Raw genomic sequence first — 22,358 nt, 5'->3', positions numbered from 1 at the left:
TAGCAAATAAAACTTGCATTTATAACCTAGGCTGAAAGCCTTGCAAGTGGGCCATTTTGTCAATCCGTAAAGAGACAAATCATCTCATTGGAAATAAGATTGGCATCTTTGTCCAATTGTTTACAAAGATGAAACATAAACATTTTACTCTAATTATGATATCAACACTATGGCAAAACATTGTAGAAAACTATAGATACTGTCACCAAGTAAATATGCTTGTTGAGCATGTTTCACAAAGACAGTAGAAGTCCCATTATTGGTTATCCTTTTTTTTGCTCATTTATGGCTTTCGGATCCTTTGTTTCACAATGAAGTACAAATTAATGCATCCATTTACCTAATTTTCATTTGCTGTGTTTTACAGTACAAAGAACAGTAAGTAGACACAAAATGAAAGCTGCATTCCCAGTACTGCATAAACACTTCTTGTAAATGAAACAAGAGGGAAAATGTATTTATGATTATGAAAGAAAAGCAGCGACAGTTTTGCTCAGGCTATGTGGAGAAGACTGGAGGTGCATAGCAGAGGTGGTTCTCTCATATGTCCTTTACAGCTATGCACATACACTGAAAAACAAGACATTGTGACAAAGTCAAAGAATGGCCAAAATTATGGCAAATCAACTGAAACATAGATCAAATTTGTTCAAAGCATCCTGCAAAATTTAAGAATTAATGGATTAGCATCAATGTTGCATCAGAGAACATTAAATGGAAAAACTGGCTGTGTGCTTTAAAATCCATAAATGGTATAACTTCACACATGCATCCATTAGTTGGAAACTTCTTGAGATATAATTCCCGGGATTATTAAAACTAGCCAGAGAATGAAACTCCAGAGTGTTTGTTTGTCCTCAATATCTATTCAATCCAAATTTGCCATCCCACCACCAACAACAAATTGTCTTCCATGCCCCAACAAACAAGAGCATAGGTTCGAGACAGCCCTATGAATTCTATCTTTAATTAACGGTAAAGAGTTAGATATGAAAGCAGGATATTTGCAACCAATGTTTCTAAACTCTACCGTCACCGTTCAAACTGAAGCAACTCTTGATTGGGGTAAAGTCTTTTCCAATGGCAGAATTCATCCTGGTGCAGGCCACAAGCCAAGATTGTGGTTAAACTGTGGAGCTATACATTTTGGATAAGTCTACATCACGAACACTGCCGAACTCAATCCACTTTGTTGCAGTATCAGTACATGAAAGTGGGGCTTTTACGCTCAACAGAAAGGCTCCCCATTCTGTTCAGCCTCTTTGGCTTGACTCAAGCAGCCCACCCTTCTGCTGCTCTGCAGAAAATTGCCTACTGATGGTTAATGGCACATTAGAGAAGTCTATTGTTTGAAGGAAGAAAGGTGGCAGAAGCAAGTTCTAAAAGATACAAAAGTAGAAGTAGAAACATTAATCAATGATGTTTAGTAAACAATTCATTGAAAGCGAGAGACAGTATCTTTGCTTGTCAATAGTCCAAAAACTAAAAAAAGAGTTGAACCTGGGGAAACAAGGTAAATTAGATCTGGGAGAGAAATAAAGACAGAGTCTGTCAAAAAATACAATAATACCTGTGGTTGCAATGGTATTTACTGGCTGCGAATATCGTCCCTCTGAAATGCCAACCAAGGAAATCTCATACTCAGTGCCATCAGGTAAGTCTGTGATGTTAGTTGTTCGGAGTTCCCCTGACACTGTGAAGTCCCACGGTGAAGTTTCTTTTCTGGAATCCCTAATTCTAATGTTAAAGTAATCAAAGACATTCTCATCTGTTGTCCAAGAGAGTGTGAAGCCATTTGAGGTAACATCAGAAACTGCTAAGTTGTCCACTTCAGGTTCAGCTTCTGAGGGAGAAACAAGTTATATAAGTTCCTGCTTTTCTTCTCACCTTTCAATTATAAATAATTACTATTCTTGTTAACATCAATTACTCGATAAAGAAGTTTGCTTTGGCAGGACAAAAAGGACTACAGATAATTAAAGCAAACTCTTTTCCAACTTGAACAATTTAATCACAGACATATTAGTAAATAGTAAAATAATTTGGCCAGAATACTGTTAACAATCTGGAATCAATCAGAAACCTAAAAGGTAAGTCACTTATTAATTGTTCATGCAGTGGGAGTGTATTGCGTGCCTCAAGGAATTTGGAAAATATTGACTGTTCATGACACTTTTCTGGAGTGGATGAATCTGGGTTGATTCCAGCTCTTTCCTGGTACCATCCAAAACCTGATTTTGCATAGCACATAAGAACTCAGTCTACTTAGCTTTATAAAGACCCTGGGGCTTATGCGGTAACCTTTTGAAAATGGTAATCGACCCAAGCAACAGATTAAAGGGGAGATGAGACACTTACAGAGCAACAGAGAATTAACAATGACAAAAGGCAAAGATATTCATTAGACCTTGTACACGCACTGACTGAACAACATCATAGGGTTGTTGTATGCAGGCAATATCAAACCTAAAGAGATAATCGAGTAGCGTTTTAGACATACACAAGAAATAATTTGGTTATTGGGATCAAGAAGAATTACAAAAGATATTTAAGTACAATTATAAGCTGTTATTTTGCTCCATACAAAAAAAACAAGAATGATGGAAGAACATAGTGATTAGTATGTCCACAACTAGATAATAAGATTTCAGTAATCACAAGAAACTGAACACAGCACATTGAAAACTCTATGAGTCAGCATCTTCCATGTGAATTCCATGTTACAGGGATGACATCCAATACATTCCAAGGAGCCTGGTAATGGTTAGACATATCTGACAAGAATCAAACACTATCATTCTAGTTTAAAGCCATATTTCAGGAGGAGATTGTAACAATGGCCAAGCAATTCAAAATGGTCATGCACAAACAAAGGTTGCATTTTCAGCAGGCCTTCAACTTAATGCCCCATACCGCTCAAAAAGTAATTACTACAAAGTCATCTGTAAATATTGTTTGTTTCATTGATAACAGGAGGCCTTTTGATATTGATGTTGTTCTCATCAAGATGAGATGTCATAAGTAGTTGAACATTTTCCCACTTTAAGTCTGTGTCAACATCAACCACATTCAAGCCAATATGACACTCAAGTTCAGAGCAAACCTTGCCATATACGGCCATCAGCCCCAGCCTCAGAATATTTATACAGCATCAATATGCCAATATGTCACATTGAATATATTCATGCTTAATCTTATGTGTTAAATAAAGGATGGATGGTGTGATCTCATGTCTATTAACAACTAGATTGAGATTTCCAAAAGTCAATTCACACATTAATGCTTTTAAAAAAAAAACTTGCTTTATTTTGGTGTTAATTTTTTTCAGTAAAGAAAAACTTGTTAATGGTGTTATTCCAATGTCTGTATAGAAATTGATCATAGCAATGAAAACTGAAATCATTCCACATCAAGCGCAGTTTGGAACAGAAGTTTAAGAAAAAAAATATTTTGAAACTAATCTCCCAGCAGCATCTTAGAACAGACTGGTAGTAGATTGCTATGTTTTCATGCCCTGAGTCCCGTTCTGAGTCTTTTTTCCACTGGCATTCAGAGAATGCTAGTTCACACCCTTTCTGTGGAATTGCTTTCTAGTGTAACTGCTTCTTCAACTTAGCTTGAAATTTAAAATTTTGGTAATAATTTCCAAGTGAATTGAAATTAGAAGCTACAGCAGTGAAAAATCATCTTGCAATTTGCAACTAATTCATTTCCTGCCGTTGATGTAGAATGATATCTCATCCCTGTCAAGTTTGAAGAAATTTCTCAATGTTAACATTTAAAAAAATGATATTTCAATGTCCTATAACTTTGTAATTGGTATAATCCAAAATGATTGCTTTGTCCTTGGCCCTTTTCCTTATGGCTTATTAAACTGGTTAATGCTGAAAAAGACACAAATACTAATGTGTAGATATTGGTGGATATTCTCAGTCTGGATAAAGTTTGCAGAGAGTTAATGTGTTATAGTGAAAGAGAAATAAAATTGTCAATAAAAGAGTACACAAACATGTAACAGAGACCTCAACTGAATAAAAATACCTGTTGCCGTCTTAGTAAATAGGGGCTTAGATTGCTGGTCATTGGTTACACCATAGATATTAATATCATAACCAATCCCAGTGATCAGACCAGTGATGTTAATGGAGTGATGATCGCCTGGCACTCTGTGCTCCATTGGCTCCAACAACCTGCCAGAATCTCTAACCACTATAACAAAATTTTCATAGGCCCCATCCGTTGCGTTCCAAGAGATTTTGAATCCATAAGAGTTTATGTGTGAAACCACTAAGTTTTCCATTTTGAGTTTTTGCTCTGGAGAAACAGGGAATTATTTTAGGAAGAACATTATAAATGAAAGACATCCTTCACATTCATGCTTTTTCTACAGATCTTATCAAATACTATTGAACCATGATTGCACAACTATTGACTTAAATTTATGAACTTATTCAGCACTCACACGTTATAGATTCACAGACAAGGCCACGTGCTAAGTGCCTAAAACAAAGAAACAAGTTAACATTAGACGTAAGGACAATGGTTTCCAAAAAAAAAATAAGTTTCATAATATGAGGGAGACCATTACTGAAGCAACTCTCATTTGGCTCAATGAGAAGGGAACATTTTGAGTAAGATATCGGGGCTCTGAATGGATGCTGTGTCATACATACCCTTGATGCCCTGAGTTAGCTGATTTCAGCCAGGCCCGCAAATGGGTAGTACAATTGGTCTTAGTGTTCCGAGACTAGGAAGAGATAAACAAAATAATCAGCCAGAGCTCCCACTGTATTTCCCTCTGGTGGAAGTGGACTTGTGTGAACATAGTGATTGGACTTGTATTCAGTATCTCCCAAAGTCAGCCAGCTAACAATACTTCAGTGTACACATGACAAATGGCCATGGTAAGGCACTGCAAGGATTCAGGGAATTGTGCATCAATATGGGTCACCTTATTTAGGAAATCAGGTGGAGAAACAAAAATAACTCAAATGGTTCATGATTGCACTAGACCTATATATGCAAATATAAAAATATTGCAGTGATAAAGAAAGGTGCTCAACCTCGGGTTAACAGAGGAAATTTGAGCTTTGTGTCAGGATAATTCCGTCAACATGATCCTGGTTTAGAAATGCAGCAAGTCGAACCAAAATTTAAAACTCTCAAACTGATTTCATCTGCGGACTGGGCGGCTATTCTGAGAGGTGAACATGCAATTCTGTTCTACTGCTTAGTCACAAACTAACAACTGGAAGTTTGCCACACCCTAAGCAATTCCAATCTATTATAACTGCCACAGGCAGTAACCATTGAATGCTGCATGCAGAAAGAGAATATTAAATTATTGGCACTTTCATAGAAAATAAGGGATATACAGCAAATCATGCAGCTTGTATTTCCATACCACATGCAAAAGTATGATATTACAGGACAGTAGATATTGCATGCTATTCCTTTTCATCGCTCATGAGTGTCTAACAAGAAGTCTGAAGAAAAGTCATTTTAATTAGTCTGTCATTTTCACTTCTCATTAAGGCTTTCCAACAGTTCTTCCACAGAGGATACAAATATTTTGCGACAAATGGCTTCTTCTATGCAATGAGATTCTATGAATTTTATCTTTGTTATCTCCCTGGAGTTGCATGCCTTGTTTTCACTGTACCTCAAAAATCTTTGATAGGCTTGACTATTTAGTAACCTGTTCCTTGATTTTTGTACGGTAAAATGCTTTGCTTTTAGTCAAGAATTTTATGGTTTCATTCTTTTAGCAACCTGTGTTCTCAGATTTTAAAAAAAGCAAGTGATAACGTTACTGCTTTCCACAAAAGTCACAGTACGATCTCCTGCTTCATACATTCACACAAGTTCAAAATCGACCCCATTATTTGACCATTGTAAAACCATTCCAGATTCCTTTATGATCTGATTTTAATTTTTATATTGGATAAAACTGGACTAAACCAGCTGCACGACACACGCTTGTTGCAAATGGCAGTGGATTTGTTTGTTGATGTTCTTTCTACTGATGTTCAGAGAATGATAGTTTATGCAGTTTTTGATAATTCATTTCTTATTTTATTGCTTTTTATAGATGGCTTGAAATTAAAAATCTCTGCAATATTTTCCAAGACAATGGAAAATAGAAGTTGGTTTACGCCATCCTGTTGATTTAGTACAGGATTTTTCACAATTTATGTAGATCTTTCTCCTCTTCCCTTGCCTTTAATAGGTTCATTTGCTTCTTAACGTAAGTGCAATTTTAATTACGTCAACTTTTTAGGTCATTTAAATTAACTGCACTATATAATAAAACCACTTGTGTCACAACGTTGTTCTTTCTATTACATCTCTCAACCAAGATTTTGGCTTTGGGGGCTTGGAGCTACAAAATTTAGCTCACCTCTGGGCATCTTTGCTTTATAGCCTGAAATAGCCTCAGAGGTTCTTTTGAGATCTGTAGAATTACCACTGAAATAGCTAAAAGTGAATACTTATACTGCTTCTCTAGTGGTGTCTTGATCTGCAAATAAAATTTCAGTAGGAGATTGTGAAAACCATGCAGAACTTTAGGCCTATCCAATTTTCATCAAGGCAAAGCATTTGCATTGGAGCGGAAGATGATTTATTTGGAGTTGACTGATCGGTGACTAATTGGTCTTGAATTAGAATTAGAATTAGCTTTATTGGCACATATATTCAAATGACTGCAGGGAAAAAATTAGAAATTGCCAGTTATGGTGTCATCTTAGGCACAAGGTACCTAGGTACAGATTGTCAAGCAATTCTTAGGGGAAAAATGGAAAAATAAAGAAATAAGAAGTTCAGAATAAGGGAATAATATGTTCATAACTGCAGACTTTCAGCAATTGGTCGAGTGTGTTACATTAATGTGGAAGTTATTCATTCAATTGCGGAAAGACAATGGCACTGCAGTGATTCATTAGATAAAATTGAAGACTACAGTTATTGTTCTACAAAGTACAATTATTCACTAATTGACCCATTAGATCTTTGATTTAGTAGTAGGCAATATTTCCTGCATTTCCCTTTGAATCCATATGAAAAGCATATTATTCTTTCCATCTAATTTTATAATCTGGATGGTGATGAAGCATCCAGTGCACTTATGCAAATCTTTGAAAATGTCCCCTTGTAACTTGAGTGTCAGCTCATTCTGACAGTAGGGCATATTAAAGTTAGAAAGGAGTCTTATCACTTGCGTTTCAAATTGCAGCGTGATCCGAAACCATGTTTAAAACTAGGGTCGCTGGGATTTTAAAAACAAACAAATATTTATATATTGCTGTGAAAGATCATATTTTGTTGTCTTGCACTCGTTAGGGCAATTCATAGGAATACCAATTCAAAGGGAAAAACCCTCAAAGCTAGGCGGCAAACTGTTAACCAGCATTAATGGGTGCATTCACCATTACAATCCAGTACAATCAGGGTTGCCAACCAATCACCACTTTCCTTTCATACAGTATAAATGTTGGTGTTCCCTTTCTTGATATTCTAGTGAACTGTCTTGATGACTGTAAGATGAAAAACTTTGATAAAGTGTGTCAATTTTCAGCATTAGTCAAGCTCCATTCCACCAAATGACTAAATTTGAATTGTGTTACTTTTATTGTAAAAAAACCTGACTAATATTTGGAGGGCATGATGCAGGTCTTGTTAGTCAGTTTATAGAGAGAGACCTGGAGATGGCAGGTGGCCTTGCAGTTATTCATATTGGATGGCATGCACTACTTGGAGTGCAACTGACCCTACCAAGTTTGGCTGACCTGTGATGCTCCTCTTTATATTCCGCCTATGTTCATTTCTGCTCTCTGCATCCTATTGCTGATTACAAAGTAATTAAATCTCTAACTCCGCCTATCCTATGCCTCTGGATTGAAGAAGGTTCAAGGCAGACTTGAGAGAAAGAAAGGGAGTTATGACTATTAATATTAATGACAAAAAACATGCTACAACAAAAGGAGATATTAGTATGATGGCCAGCTAATAGACAGAGTGTCATTTTATTTTATAAATGAAACTTAATTAAGCAATGGTATAAATAAATCATGAAAACTAGTGCCTTATTTTGCTTTCTGCAAGTGGCAGTACCTGTAGTGGTGAGAGCAGTGAGAGGTTGTGAGTGCCAGCCTCGAATTACGCCAGTGACATTAATTTGGTATCCAGTGCCTTCTACTAGACCTGAGATGTCAGTAGTTCGTGTTTTCCCTGATAGAACTTGCTGTATTGGATCAAGCGAGCTGTCAAAGTCTCTAACATCTATGATAAAATAATCAAATGCCTCATCTTCTGCTGTCCAAGAGAGCGTGAAGCCTTCTGAGGTAATATCTGAAACAACTAGGTTGCCAAGTTCAGCTTCTTCTTCTAAAGGAAGGAAGATTCATGGAAATATTTATTTCAGTCATACTTATTGGGTCAAAAGCTCACTTCAGAGCAAATATGATTGCTTGGTAAATTCAGAATTATAGCTTCAAGGTGGTGCTTATTATATTTTACACAAATACAGGCAGCCAAACCATTCAGTAACAGCAATGCACCTTAGTGAAGATATTATCCCCTGTTGGAAAATTGCCATTCGCTGAGCAAGTGTACAAAATAAATCACTTTGTTATGGTATTTGATAACCAGTCATGGAGACAAGTTCTAATCTTAATAGATACGCAACAGAATGTTTGTCAGAAAGGCAATACATATCATCTCTTCTGCAATAAACAGAAGGAAATGATTAAACTGGAAAGAAAACTATAAAGTATGTGCTGGTGAATGGAATTGTTCATTTATTTGCCAGTTTCCTGAGCAATGTAGTAAAATGAAAGCTGCCTGGATTGCTAAGGCAATAAAACTGAATTAGCTGCTTTACAAAAGCTCAAAACCTGTTTAAAAACGATTCCTCAGTTATTTTTGGTGAAGGGTATTCTGTGTTTCTAATTAACATGGGTTTAGTAGCTAAGCAACCACAAAATACTATTCAGTGAGTATAACAGGCCAGAAGGTTCTGACTCTAGAACTCATTTGCCCTGGGCTTTCTTTTTGTTTCAGCAGGTTTTCACAGTTTTTGTGAGATTCCCAAATCCACTTTGAAATCTTGGGGTGAAATATTAATTCAAAATTAATGTTTTGAGGCCAGTGACCCTTCTACAGAACTGGACTTGAAATGTTAACTCTGCTTTCTCTCCACAGGTGCTACCAGACCTGTTGCATTTCTCCAGCAATTTCTGCTTTTGTTTCAGATTTCCAGCATCTGCAGTTCTTTATTTTATACTAATTCATAATTTCCAGAGCTCAAAATCTTTATTAAATGTTTAGCAACTGATTTTTAAAATGTTTTAATTTTTTTGGGGGGTATCTTGTTTGATGCTTTATAATATATAAACATAAACTACAAACTCACCATTATTCAAACCGTATAGACAAATATCCCCATCATTCAGAATTTGAATCCACTCCTAAAAGGAATTGTGAATTATCTTTGCATTAACCTTACCATTACAGAATAAATATTTCAAAGCAAAAGAATGGACATTTGTTATGACGTGGGATTTGACAACATGTGGAGTTCACTAAGCACCAGACTTACTCTACTTAGCTTTACCAGTAACTGGGTTGAATAAATGTCACAATCTGAGCTAGAATCTATTGCTATCTCTGCAAACAAAGCAATGTTTTCCGTTTTTAACATGCTGCTTGACCTTAATGTCAGAGGCAGTAGCACATTCTGACAAGGAATTACTTTCAGAATGTTAAACCATCTTTCATTTTCAGATGCTGACCCATTTGTCTACACTTTTCTGATTTCCAGCCTTTACAGTTTTCTCCTTCCCCGTTATGCACACAGTAGATTCGGATTTGCTGCATCAAGAAAGGATCGTAAAACTCACCTCAAAAATATGTAAGTAAAAAAATGCAGAGACCTCTCTCAGCATTTTCCAAGACAGAAATTCATGTTAAGCTAATTATCTTTTATTGCCCTCAGCAATCTGCAACACACTAAAAAGACTTCAGCACGCTACAAATCACTACCGCTACACGAAACAAAGAGAAACATGTTTCTGCAGCTATAAACTGGGATGCAATTAAAGCAAAATAAAGCTGCATTTCTACAGGCAAAGCTCAAAATCGATGAAACAAGATTATTAATAATGCAAATAACTGTGAGAAGACATCATTCATGCATTGTACTGGCCTTATCACTTCACAAATTTGTGATCATCACTATTTTCTAGATAGCTAGCAAATTAGTGCATCTGTTGAACAAATCTGGAGTTCTGATTTTCCAACTGTCATTTAATTAGTCAATTCTACTGAACAATCATGCTTTGAAATCAGGTTCTTTTGAGAAAATTACCAAACAAGTTCAAGGAAGGAAATCTTTAGGTGTGCTATACTTGAATTTCCAGAAGATATTTGACTATGTGCTGTGGACTATTCTTGTGGAATAGAGGGTAATGTATTAGTATGTGATAGAGGGTTGGAAGGCTAGCAAGGAGCAGGGAGTCGTTATAAATAGGCCAGGCAGTGTCAAAGGAGCAGGAAAGTTGACGTTTTGCGTCAGACCTGAGATGTCAACTTTCCTGCTCCTCTGATTCTGCCTGGCCTGCTGTACTCTTCCAGCTCCACAACTGTTTTCTCTGACTCCAGCATCGGCAGTTCTTACTATCTCTGAGTCATTATAAAGGGTCCATTGTTGATTTAGCAGTATGAAATTAGTGGAGTCCCCTGGGAGCCAAGTCTAGGGTCTTAACAATTTAAAATCCATTTCAATGACTTGAATGAAGGAACCAGAGATGCTAAATTTTGCCGATGATACAAAAGGTAGGTCTGACAAATTATGGAGAAGACACAAGGCAAATTTCTCACCGTAACCCCATTTCCAGGCTTGACATTGTTGCAGCTCCTCAAAGTAATACCTGTGAGTGCAGAAAAACCTAAAAACTACAGATGCGAGAAATCAGAAACAAAAACAAAAATTGCTGGGAAAACTCAGCAGATCTTGCAGCATCTATGGAGAGAAAGCAGAGTTAATGTTTTGGGTCCAGTAACCCCAGAACTGATTGTAGCTATAAGAAGGTTGGTATTTATGCAGAAGATGGAGTGAGGGGAAGTGGGAGGAGAAAACAATAGGTGGAGATAGGGCCCAGAGAGAGAAACAAACAGACAAAGGGATAGGTAAAAGTCAGCCTGGGAGAATGAATAACTGCTCATGGGGACTGCTAGTAGTTGATCATGGGATCGTTGTCGCAGCAACTCATGTTGATAGCAAGGCCTGGTTAATGGGGGATGGAGAAAGGATGTGGGAGAAGGTGCTCAGACACTAAAATTATTGAACTCAATCTTGGCTCCTGAAGGCTGTAGACTCTCCAAGTTGAAAATGAGATGCTTGCACTGAACTTGGGAACTCTGCAGCCTTCAGGATGCATATTCGGTTCAATAACTTTGGGGCCCACACACCTTTATCCTTGACTGAGAAACTGGAACTAGGTGACACAATTTAAAAAGAAGGCTTTTCCGACTAAAACCGAGTTGAGATCATTGTTTTCTTCTCAGAAGGTTGTGGCTTTGTAGAATTCTCTTCACCAGAGAGCATTGGAGGCAGCGTCATTAAATATTTTTAAAGACAGAGTTAAGTAGATCCTTGATTGACAAGGGAGTTGAAAGGGATAACGAGGAAAGTTGAGGTCAGAATCATACCAGTAGTGATCCTGAAAGATGACGGAGAAAGCTTGAGGAGCTGATTGGCCTACTGATGCTGCTAATTCTATGTAAATATTTTTGGATAAAATATATTTACAATGGTAAATGTTCAACTGTAACTATTTCTAATGCCAGATAATAAGTAGCCCGTAATCACTATTGAAATTCTTAATAAGTCCAAGGAATGCATTCTAGATTTTCCTCAAAAAAGGCCAAATACTGTTACTTTTAGCCCTTGTCTGTAATAACTTATTTCCACACTTGTGTTACCATTTTGTGAGACTCATACTCATAACCTTGGCACACATCAGAACAGCTGAGCAGAGTTCATCATATATGTGAAATACCCTGGCATGTTATCTGCTCACAGTTATTAATCCAAGCTGGAAATGAAAACCAACATTAAAAAAAAATCCTTTGCTCAGCAGAACTTAAGTCAGCAGCTACCAAAACACAGCGATAGCCTACAGTTTCATACGGACCTTTCGGAAGACAAGTGTAGAATTGAAGCAAAAATGGTTTCCATGTTAAGTACAGTAGCCATTTCACATGAGACAGACATGTAATAGCTTCCATCAGCAAAGTAATATGAAAGGGTATTTAGAATTAGTCCTTAGTAAATATGAATGCTACAATACTGTACATGCAAGACAACAAAGGGTGGAGCTGGATGAACACAGCAGGCCAAGCAGCAACTTAGGAGCTCAAAAGCTGACATTTTGGGCCTAGACCCTTCATTAGAAAATGGGGAAGGGGAGAGGATTCTGAAATAAATAGGGACAGAGGAGGAGGCAGACCAAAGATGGATAGAGGAGAAGACAGATGGAGAGGAGAGTATGGGTGGGGAGGCAGGGCGGGGATAGGTCAGTCCGGGGAGGACGGACAGGTCAAGGAAGTAGGATGAGGTTAGTAGGTAGGAAATGGAGGTGCGGCTTGAGGTGGAAGGAGGGGATAGGTGAGACGAAAAACAGGTTAGGGAGGTGAGGTCGAGCTGGTCTGGTTTTAGAATGCAGTGAGGGGAGGGGAGATTTTGAAGCTTGTGAAGTCCACATTGATATCATTGGGCTGCAGGATTCCCAAGCGGAATATGAGTTGCTGTTCCTGCAACCTACGGGTGACATCATTATGGCACTGCAGGAGGCCCAGGATGGACATGTTGTCAGAGGAATGGGAGGGGTAGTTGAAATGGTTTGCGACTGGGAGGTGCAGTTGTTTATTGCGAACCGAGCGGAGGTCTTCTGCAAAGAGGTCCCAAAGCTTCCGCTTTGTTTCCCCAATGTAGAGGAAGCCATAATGGGTACAGTGGATACAGTATTCCACATTGGAAGGTGTGCAGGTGAACATCTGCTTGATGTGGAAAGTCATCTTGGGGCTTGGGATGGGGGTGAGGGAGGTGGTGCGGGGGTAAGTGTAGAACTTCCTGCAGTTGCAGGGGAAAGAGCTGGGTGTGGTGGGGTTGGAGGGGAGTGTGGAGCAGACAAGGGAGTTGCGGAGAGAGTGGTCTTTCTGGAAGGCAGACAAGGCTGGGGTTGGAAAAATGTCTTTAGTGGTGGGGTCAGATTGTAGATGGCGGAAGTGTCGGAGGATGATGCGTTGTATCTGGAGGTTGGTAGGGTGGTATGTGAGGACTCGGGGGATTCTCTTTTGGCGGTTATTGCGGGGGCAGGGTGTGAGGGATGAGGTGTGGGAAATGCTGGAGACATGGTCAAGGGCATTCTCGACCACTGCGGGGGCAAGTTGCGGTCCTTGAAGAACGAGGACATCTGGGATGTATGGGAGTGGAATGCCTTATCCTGGGAGCAGATGCGGTGGAGGTGAAGGAATTGGGAATAGGGGATGGAATTTTTGCAGGAAGGTGGGTGGGAGGAGGTGTATTCTAGGTAGCTGTTGGAGTTGGTGGGCTTGAAATGGATATCGGTTTATAGGTGGTAGCCTGAGATGGAGACAGAAGGGTTCAAGAAGGTGAGGGATGTGTTGGAGATGGCCCAGGTGAACTTAAGGTTGGGGTGGAAGATGTTGGTGAAGTGGATGAACTGTTCGAGCTCCTCTGGGGAGCAAGAGGCGGTGCCGATACAGTCATCAATGTAGTGGAGGAAGAGGTGGGGTTTAGTGCCGGTGTAGGTGCGAAAGAGGGACTGTTAGCGCATAACCTACAAAGAGGCAGGCATAGCTTGGGCCCATGCGGGTACCCATGGCCACCCGCTTTGTCTGTAGGAAGTGGGAGGAATCAAAAGAGAAGTTGTTGAGGGTGAGGACAAGTTCGGCTAGGCAGATGAGGGTGTCGGTGAAGGGGATCTGGTCGGGTCTGCGGTGCGGGAAGAAGCGGAGGGCCTATACATGCAATCATGTTTTTATTTAGATAAAGCATGCCTTGAAACAATTACACAGACACAGTATTGATAGGAGACAGCATGAACTGCAGATGCTGAAAGTCAGAATCAGTAGAGTGTGGAGCTGGAGGAACACAGCAGGTCAGAGGAACAGGAAAGTTGACATTTCGGATTGGGATCCTGATGAAGAGCCCTGAATAGAAGCATTAACTTTCCTGATCTTGTGATACTGCCTGACCTGCTGCATTCCCCCAGCTCCACACTGTATTGACAGTATTATTGATGAGTGCCCCACACAAAGGAGCTACAACCTCTGGTGCTAATTCAGCCCAATATGCAGAACATGCTACTGCATGCTTATCGTAAGAAATCTTCAGATATAAAAGCATTTTGGAAATTTTATTCAAAGCTGAAGATTATGTGCCAGAATTTGCTGGGAAAATGATAAGTTAATGTGCTGTTGTTATTCATGTGGAAGTTGTTGATCAGTTTGTGGTGAGGAAGCACTACCTTAAGTTGTGAATCACACAAATTGATTTACAACTTAGGGTGGCACAGGGGCGAGCACTGCTGCCTCACAGCAGCAGGAACCCAGGTTCAATTTTACCCTTGGGCCACTGTCTGTGTGGAATTTGCACATTCTCCTTGTGTCTATACAGGTTTTCTCCCACAGTCCAAAGATGTGCAATGTAGGTGGATTAGCTGTTGGAAAATGCAGCGTTACCAGGGTTAATCTGGGTGGGACGCAATTCAGAGGGTTGGTATGGGCTGAATGACCTGCTTCCACTCTGTAGGGACTTTATGACTTGAGTGGTCTGCCATTTCCTCTGTGAAAATGGCACCTTATGCTGAAAATTTCCATTAAAAATTTTAGAAATGTATTTATTTGTGCATTGTGGTGAAATAAGCTTACTTCTGGATGTCAGTTCTGTTACGTAACTATGCAAGGATCCTGTTACTAATGGTCATGATATTCCACGGAATTGCCACTATGTTCATACTGTGTGACATTAGAACTGAGCTCCACGTCACCAGCTGAAAATTAAGGGGTTAGGCTCTCTGTTGTGGGGTGGGGGCCAAGGTGACAGGTGGATAGGGTGCCAGTGAATATCAGAATATTTGGACCAGACTTATGTTCCTGTAAAACCAGTCTATAAGGCCATAATGTGCAAGAGCAGAATTAGGCCATGCTGCCCATCTGATCTGCTCTGCCATTTGATCATGGTTGATAGGTTTCTCAATCTCATTGTTCTGCTTCTTCTTGTAACTCTTAAGTCCAAGTATCTAGCCCAGAAAGTGTAATGAATCTGTGCTGTTTCATTTATTTTTACTTTTCCTTTCAGTCCTCTTTTAACCCAATCCCTGTCTTCATTTCTCTTCCTGTGCCAACTTTTAGTCAAATTCACCCAATTTCTTCTCTGCCATTCCCTTCTCAGTCTTCTTGCTTCATGATGTAGATGGTCAGTTCTGATATTCATAGATGCTCCAGTGACCTTAATACTATACTGACAGTATAAGCTGGTAATAATATATGGTGGTAAGAACTGCCAATGCTGGACTCAGTGATAACAGTGATGAGCAGGAAAGCTGACAATTTGGGTCAGGACCCCTCTTCAGAAATTTTCAGAGATTTCTGAAGAAGGGTCCCGACCTGAAACGTCCGCTTTCCTGCTCCTCTGACGCTGCCTGGCCGGCTGTGTTCCTTCAGCTCCTCACTGTGTTATCACTAATATTATATGGTGCATAGTTTAAAAGGGCAGCTCACCACCACCTTCTGCTAGCCAGCAAGTCGACATCCTACAAGTGAATAAAAACTATTTATTTGTGCTGAAGAGGGAGGGAAAAGTCCTAGCTAATGGGGCATGCTGTGAAAAGCCATGGTCCAGCAAATTATAGCGTTTTATAGCAAGCCACAAATCATTGCAAAAGTCCCAACTGGCAAACTATAAACGATGTGAGGACTTTGTTAAGATTAGAGCAATCAGAGAGTTTTCCTTTTGTTATTACAATGAAAAATATCATTGAAAGAACCTGTTAGCAAATGGAAAATAAATGCCAAAATCAAAACAAGTCAAAAAAAGTGCCTAATTTTGCCAAGCCTTTGTATGGCATTGTTATATGAAATTTGAGAGCAGAAAGGATTTTATAAAAATAACAAGTACCTGTCAATACAACAGTAGTTGCAGGAATTGTACGTCGGCCATTGACAAGACCATAGAAATAAATCACATAATTAGTGCCAGCTATGAGGTTGGAGAGTTGGGTGGTTTGCACGTTGCCCGGTATTGTGTACTCCAGTGGCTCTGTGAACCTGTCAGAATCTATAAGTTCAATGACAAAGCTTTCAAATGCCTCGTCCATTCCCGTCCAAGAGAGGCTGAAGCTGTTTGAGGTAATGTCTGAAACCACTAGGTTGCCCACTTCAGGTTCTGCCTCTATAAGGATTGTTTTGGAAATAAAACTTCAGCACTTTTAAAGCAACACAACAAAAGAGTACAGATTAGCTCAGAATCAAGTGACATAGCCTAAAATTCAGAAGATGCTTGCCACATATCCAATAAGTCACATGTCTTTAGATTGTCCTGCTCTTGTCTACTGAGACCAGGTAATTTGTACTGTGATATGAAATTTCAATTTAAGAAATAACTACACTACTTGAGAAATCCATATCATCTCTCAAACTCCTTGACAATAACCCCATTGCCGTATTGTTTAAGATCATTAAGGATTAACTTCATGATTCTGCAAAGATCTTTAAAATATGCTTTTAATGTTAACTTTGAAGGCTATTTCTAGCTTCAATCAACACTGCACAATTAAATGAATGATGTGCCTGCATTGCTCAGCTGAATTATATGATATTTTGTTTAACTTCTGCAAATTAAAAAACTACACAAAATTCCTGTGGTTACTCCTTTGTAAGGAATATACAATCTTATTGTTTCACCGACAATTTTACTGCATGCAAGAATGTATGTTAACATAGTTTTGGTTGTGAGCTGGAAGTTTGAACTGTGGTGGCATACTATTTTCTCTAATTATAAAGAACATCAAAAATGATAAATTGTATTCAAAGATACATGCATGATCTTTTGACATGTAACAAAGAAACAACAAATCTTCACATGGTAGCTACTATTTGGAGTAGGTTTTTGCAGTAGCTATATATAGCACACTGCTCTTTTTGTGTTAAATCTGAATGATAAAGCCTTATTCCTGATTTTTTTTAATCTGGAAAGAAACATATTATTGAAACTAGTGAATAGTTTTGCTATCCAAATTTTAGGAGCACATGTAAGAACTATTGGTAACTAAACCATCATTAAGCTTAATAAGATTAAAATTAATAAGAGAAAATCCAAATTATAATTAAAGTACATTTTATGTTTCATTAAGATCAACAAGCAATTGCATTATAAAAACAAGTTTCGAAAAGAATCATGTATTTCAATTGACAGCTAAAAAACTCCAACTGCAACACAAATACCTGTTGTAGCAAATGCACTAAGCGTTTGAGTTTGCTGTCCTTGATAAAGGCCAGAGAGGTAAATGACATAATCAGTGCTGGCTAACAGCTTTGAGATGCCAATAGAACGATGGTTGCCTGGGACAATGAGCTCCGAGGTTTCGAAGATCCTGTTAGGATCTGTTACATCTACTACAAAGCTTTCAAAGGTGCCATTGGCTGTCCAAGAGACAATGAAACCATCTGAAGTAATATTGGAAATCATTAGGTTGCTAAGTTTGAGTTCAGTCGCTGAGGAAAGGAAATAATTGGATGAAAGAAAACATTCAGTACATCTGAAATCAACAATGCCTTCCAAATTGCAATCTACACATTTCAGCATTAACTGGATCTTACAGCTCAACACATCTGATGTTAAAACATTGATATTTGGTGCTGCTGATGAAATCGGTGTGCTCAGAAGAAAGATTCTTAAAATGATACAATTTTCTGAACTCAATAAAACTCGATTGTTAAATATAAATAGAAGTGACCTGAGCTCTTTGAAAGTTGTAACATTGCAACTAATGAATAAGATCAAATGCTGTTTTTTGATTTTGTGAAAATGCATCACATGATAACAGAAGTATAACGAGCTTCAAAACCAGAAGCAATTCATTCAGACATATATTTTCTTAGCATTAAGATGAAAACTATGTTTTTTGCAGACAAATTATTATTGAATCATAATCAAAATGCAAAACGCAAACATCAAAGTTTTAATGTGTGAGAACCTTAAAATATGGACAAACTATTTCCCTCATTTAAAGGTAAATATATAACATAAATATGCCATGTCATTGTTTTACCGTTAAGACCAGATATATATTAATTGAGAAAATAGTGTGGCAATATTACTGAATAAACATTTAATACATTCATATAGATTATCTGTTTTAGCAGAGCTCACATATTAATGGTTATTTTGAAACAACAGCCAAAAGGCTGTCATTTGAACTTGTTAAGGATTTATCTGCTTTCTCCAACAGAAACATCTAGTCTACCTTCTCTAATGAATGTGAATTGGATGGATGTCTGTGTTGGGTGTGAAATTCAGTCATCAAAAGTCAATGTCTTTCCAAAAAAGTAGAGCTGCAGAATATAAAGGAATGAAGTGTATTTCTTGAGTTGTAAGTTGACTTAAGAAGTTAGCACTCAACATGAGCTGGTAGCTTAAGTAATTATTCAACTGTAAGAGTGCAGTGATTATTTAGCATTTTGTGGAGCTACGGGAGAACGTGGGTATTTTACGGGATTTAATTTCCACATATTTGGAATTGTTTTAACATTGGGGAAGTGTAGAATCTGTTTCATTGTGATATTTTTGTGGTTAAATAATTTCCTGATCATTTTAGCTTGCCACTAGGTTGGATATCCCAGTGCGACTGGCATCAGTTAAAATATATATCAATGACCATTGATTTTCAAAAACCTTGGCAAAGGAAGGTAGTGTGGAGGGAGGAAAAGTAGTAGTTATTATCTAGGGGCAGGTTGTTAATCACTGAAATATTTGTTAGAGAATTGGAAAAGGTAAACGAATAATTAAATTGCACATTGGTTCAGTGCAATGTATAAAGCTAGCAATATGTTTTATTTATGTAGGAAATCAACAGGAGTTAGGCTTTGTATGGTGCATATCTATCATTACAGGCCCTGTCATTTATTCAAACTATGTGGATCTGTTATGAAAGTAACAGCTTTTGTAGTAAGGCAATATAGGTCTACATAATTAAAGTTCAATTAAAGCATATTAGCAAACAGATGCATTTTATTTCATGGATCCTTCTTTGAACTACAGACCTATCAATATTTCTTAACCAAGGTAACTCATATTAGTTATATTTTTATTCACATGAAGGAGGATTGAAAATAGATTTGGATTTGGCTTAAGGAAGGACATTCTATGTCATTTATATCACAAACCATTGCAATCAGATACTTCAGTCTGCTGTCACAGCAAGAACAATGTTTTACAAATTATATGTTTCACACAGGTACACATTTCTACAGTTTGCAATGACAGACATAGAAATAACTAGACTTAATTATCTTGATATTAATATTTATGTTGCTCCATGATATGGAAAGCTAGAAAGAGGAAATAAGATTATGGAAATGCCAATAATGAACAGTTAGTTGGTATTTGAAACATTGTACATCACAATTATGGCACTTTGGTCAGTAGGTCTGTTAGATGTTATAAATACAAGCTTAATAGTTAAATAGTTACTTTGTCCTCTTAAATTGGGTGGGGGGCATCTATCAGAATTTAAGTGATGTCTAGAAAATTTGACCTGAAAAAAAGCCAAATTTGCGTATTTTAAATTAAAGCCCATATTCCACTTTTGTGTTTCACTGAGGCTATATTGATTCAAAGTTTTAACACCTTTCTAATGCAACAAAGGGATTGAAAAGCTAACCATTACCCCATCTTCTTGCTTTTGGTAAAAGATGGCAGCCCTACAATGGGAAAAGGTTATCAAAGCCCATGAGAAAATAGACCGGGACCATGCCAAACCAGGTGCATCAACACAAGATGGTTTGCTATTTTGGCAGACACATGTGCTCACGATCTCTTCAGGCAACAAGCCTTCAAAAAAAATTCAAAGTCAGTAGTAAAGTGATTCTCTGCTGATGCAGAATTAGATGTTTTCTCCATTATTGTGCTTAGATATTTAATTGTTGCAAACGAGTGAAGAAAACAATTCATGCATTTCACTATCTAAAAATATTTGAAGATTGCCACAACCGATGAGACCATTTCCTATAAATACAAATGATAGAATCAGTGAGCGATTTGAGTGAGATGTTATGTCATTCTTCTTTTCAACACATAACCTGTAAAAGAAATCAGTTTAAAAACTGGAGGTATATTATTCAATTAAAAAATACAAAGCCACCAAAGGATGAGCTGTTCATTTCTGTGAGAAAAATAGGAAAGCAGAAAATATATAAATCAAAATACCTGTTTGAGCTTCAGTGTATAGTGGTCGTGTTTGCTGACCGTGACTTATACCATAGATGGAGATTTCATAGTCAGTAGCAGCACGCAGATGTGGGATGTCTATGGAATACTGATCACCTGGTACTGTGTATGTTAATGGTTCGAACAACCCATCTGAGTCTTTAACATCTATAACAAAGCTTTCAAAGGACTCATCAGCTGTCCAAGAGAGTTTGAAGCTGCCGGAGGTAACTTCCGAGACCATTAAGTTTTCAAGTTCAGATTCTGGCGAGGTAATAAATATTGTGAAATATTAAATTATGAACTGCGAAGCTGTATGAGATAAAAGTCTACAACCACTAACATGCCATCGCACAGTCTGAAAGATAATGAATCATTAACTGTTCAGAGGTGACAAGAACAGGCCTGAAGCAGATCACGAAATTAACACAGATAAAGCGCAGGAAACACGTATGCAATGAATGGTAAATGAGAATCTAAAAGTGATCCAAAAAAATGAGGGAGCATTAGTGTGGAATGAAAATGATGGTGAAAAGGCCGCATAATTCCATTCAGTACCACTGTGTTTGAAAAAAATCAAAGAGACACAGTTACCTGTAAAAGAATATATTAAGTGATAGTGCGTGCTTAATACTATTGTAAAGCTACTTATGAACATTCAAATGAGCTTATCTTTTATCATGGAAAGGGAACATTAATCATTAACGGCCTGTTATTTTGTAAAAATGCCCAAAGCAAAGAGTTATTGTTCAGATGCTATTTTCCATTCACTAAACTACATTGCATTCACAGCAATTGGCTTTAATTATTGCCCTGCCTTAAGTATATATACATTATATTGCACTTGCAAGATATTAAATAGATTGTGTTGTATCATACCCTGGAAATTCCTTAATAGTACTGAAAAGCATTTTAGCCAATAAATAGTATTACTGATGGTGATGGAAGTCTAAGCTATTAACAAATGGGAAGAAAAGGTCCTCATGATACCTCAATTTCTAATGTCACTATACATTGTGGAACTGAGCAATAAAGACTTGGATTGTAAATATTTATAACACAAATGGATGAGGGGGAGAAGTGATCATATTGTTGTTTAGTCTCTTTGATGGATCGTCTATACATGTGGATGTTAAGCTTCTGGTGAGTTGGCTCATCTCGAAAACTGGCTTCCACACTCATGAGTTGGGGCAGGAGGGAAATTGGCCTAGGAATTTTTGCTTAAGTCCCTGTCAAATTTTCCTTAATGGAAGTTTTAGCTGTGTGCTTTTGGGAAGGAGGCATAACCGCAATGATATCCCATTCAGTGCCCTTACTGTCTGGGGTTCACACATCAAGATCTGTTGCTAGAGGACATTGCTGTCTGTGCACTGTGACTCAGCACCTTCTGGAAGAGAAAATAAGTTGCTGAGGAAATTCTAAAAGCCATCAAATGGATTTTTTTTTGCATGCAATGCCTGTCATTTTCAGCTGATTTACATGAGATGCCTGGAATACTTTCTGTACCCAAGATTAAGATGTGAAAGGGGACATAGAGCAAAAGCCTTGGCCTGAAAGCAATCTCATTTGCAAGAATCATAGAATCAACTTTATTTATGACATGTCACTAACCCGAATTCCCATTTAATGAATCTGTATGCTTGGAGAGGACCTTTCCAAATTCACATTGTAAGTATTCACTTTGAATAAATGCTCCTATAAGTTCTGAAAAAACCCTTCAGTTGCTGAGGTGTTAACATAAAAAAAGTATAGAATCCATACAATGTGGAAATAGGCCATTTGGCCAACAAGTCCATACCTTATCTGTACCCTATCCCTGTCATCCTGCATTTCCCGCTAACACACC

The 22,358-nt window shown here is 38.0% G+C and overlaps 1 protein-coding gene across 24 annotated transcripts in view; it reads right to left on the bottom strand.

The window, feature by feature from the left end:
- The window catches only part of tncb (tenascin Cb), a 315,004-nt gene that overhangs the window by 24,732 nt on the left and 267,914 nt on the right, over nt 1-22,358 (bottom strand). For 15 of the 24 annotated variants that reach the window (XM_048558919.2, XM_048558920.2, XM_059638277.1 and 12 more), the window contains 6 exons: nt 20,513-20,776; nt 17,530-17,799; nt 16,205-16,477; nt 8,113-8,385; nt 4,042-4,314; nt 1,571-1,843 (listed from right to left, as the gene is read on the bottom strand). The exons of 2 other annotated variants lie outside the window; for them this stretch is intronic. In XM_048558919.2, the coding sequence (XP_048414876.1) occupies nt 1,571-1,843; nt 4,042-4,314; nt 8,113-8,385; nt 16,205-16,477; nt 17,530-17,799; nt 20,513-20,776 (1,626 nt within the window). The remainder of the gene's footprint in view (nt 1-1,570; nt 1,844-4,041; nt 4,315-8,112; nt 8,386-16,204; nt 16,478-17,529; nt 17,800-20,512; nt 20,777-22,358) is intronic. 7 more of the 24 variants (XM_048558932.2, XM_059638279.1, XM_048558937.2 and 4 more) reach the window with 5 other exon arrangements.

Source organism: Stegostoma tigrinum, chromosome 29, assembly GCF_030684315.1.
Source record: "Stegostoma tigrinum isolate sSteTig4 chromosome 29, sSteTig4.hap1, whole genome shotgun sequence".
In the NCBI taxonomy this organism is placed as follows: domain Eukaryota; kingdom Metazoa; phylum Chordata; class Chondrichthyes; order Orectolobiformes; family Stegostomatidae; genus Stegostoma; species Stegostoma tigrinum.
The sequence above is the reverse complement of the archived record's forward strand: the minus strand, read 5'-3'. Positions and strand labels throughout refer to the sequence as shown.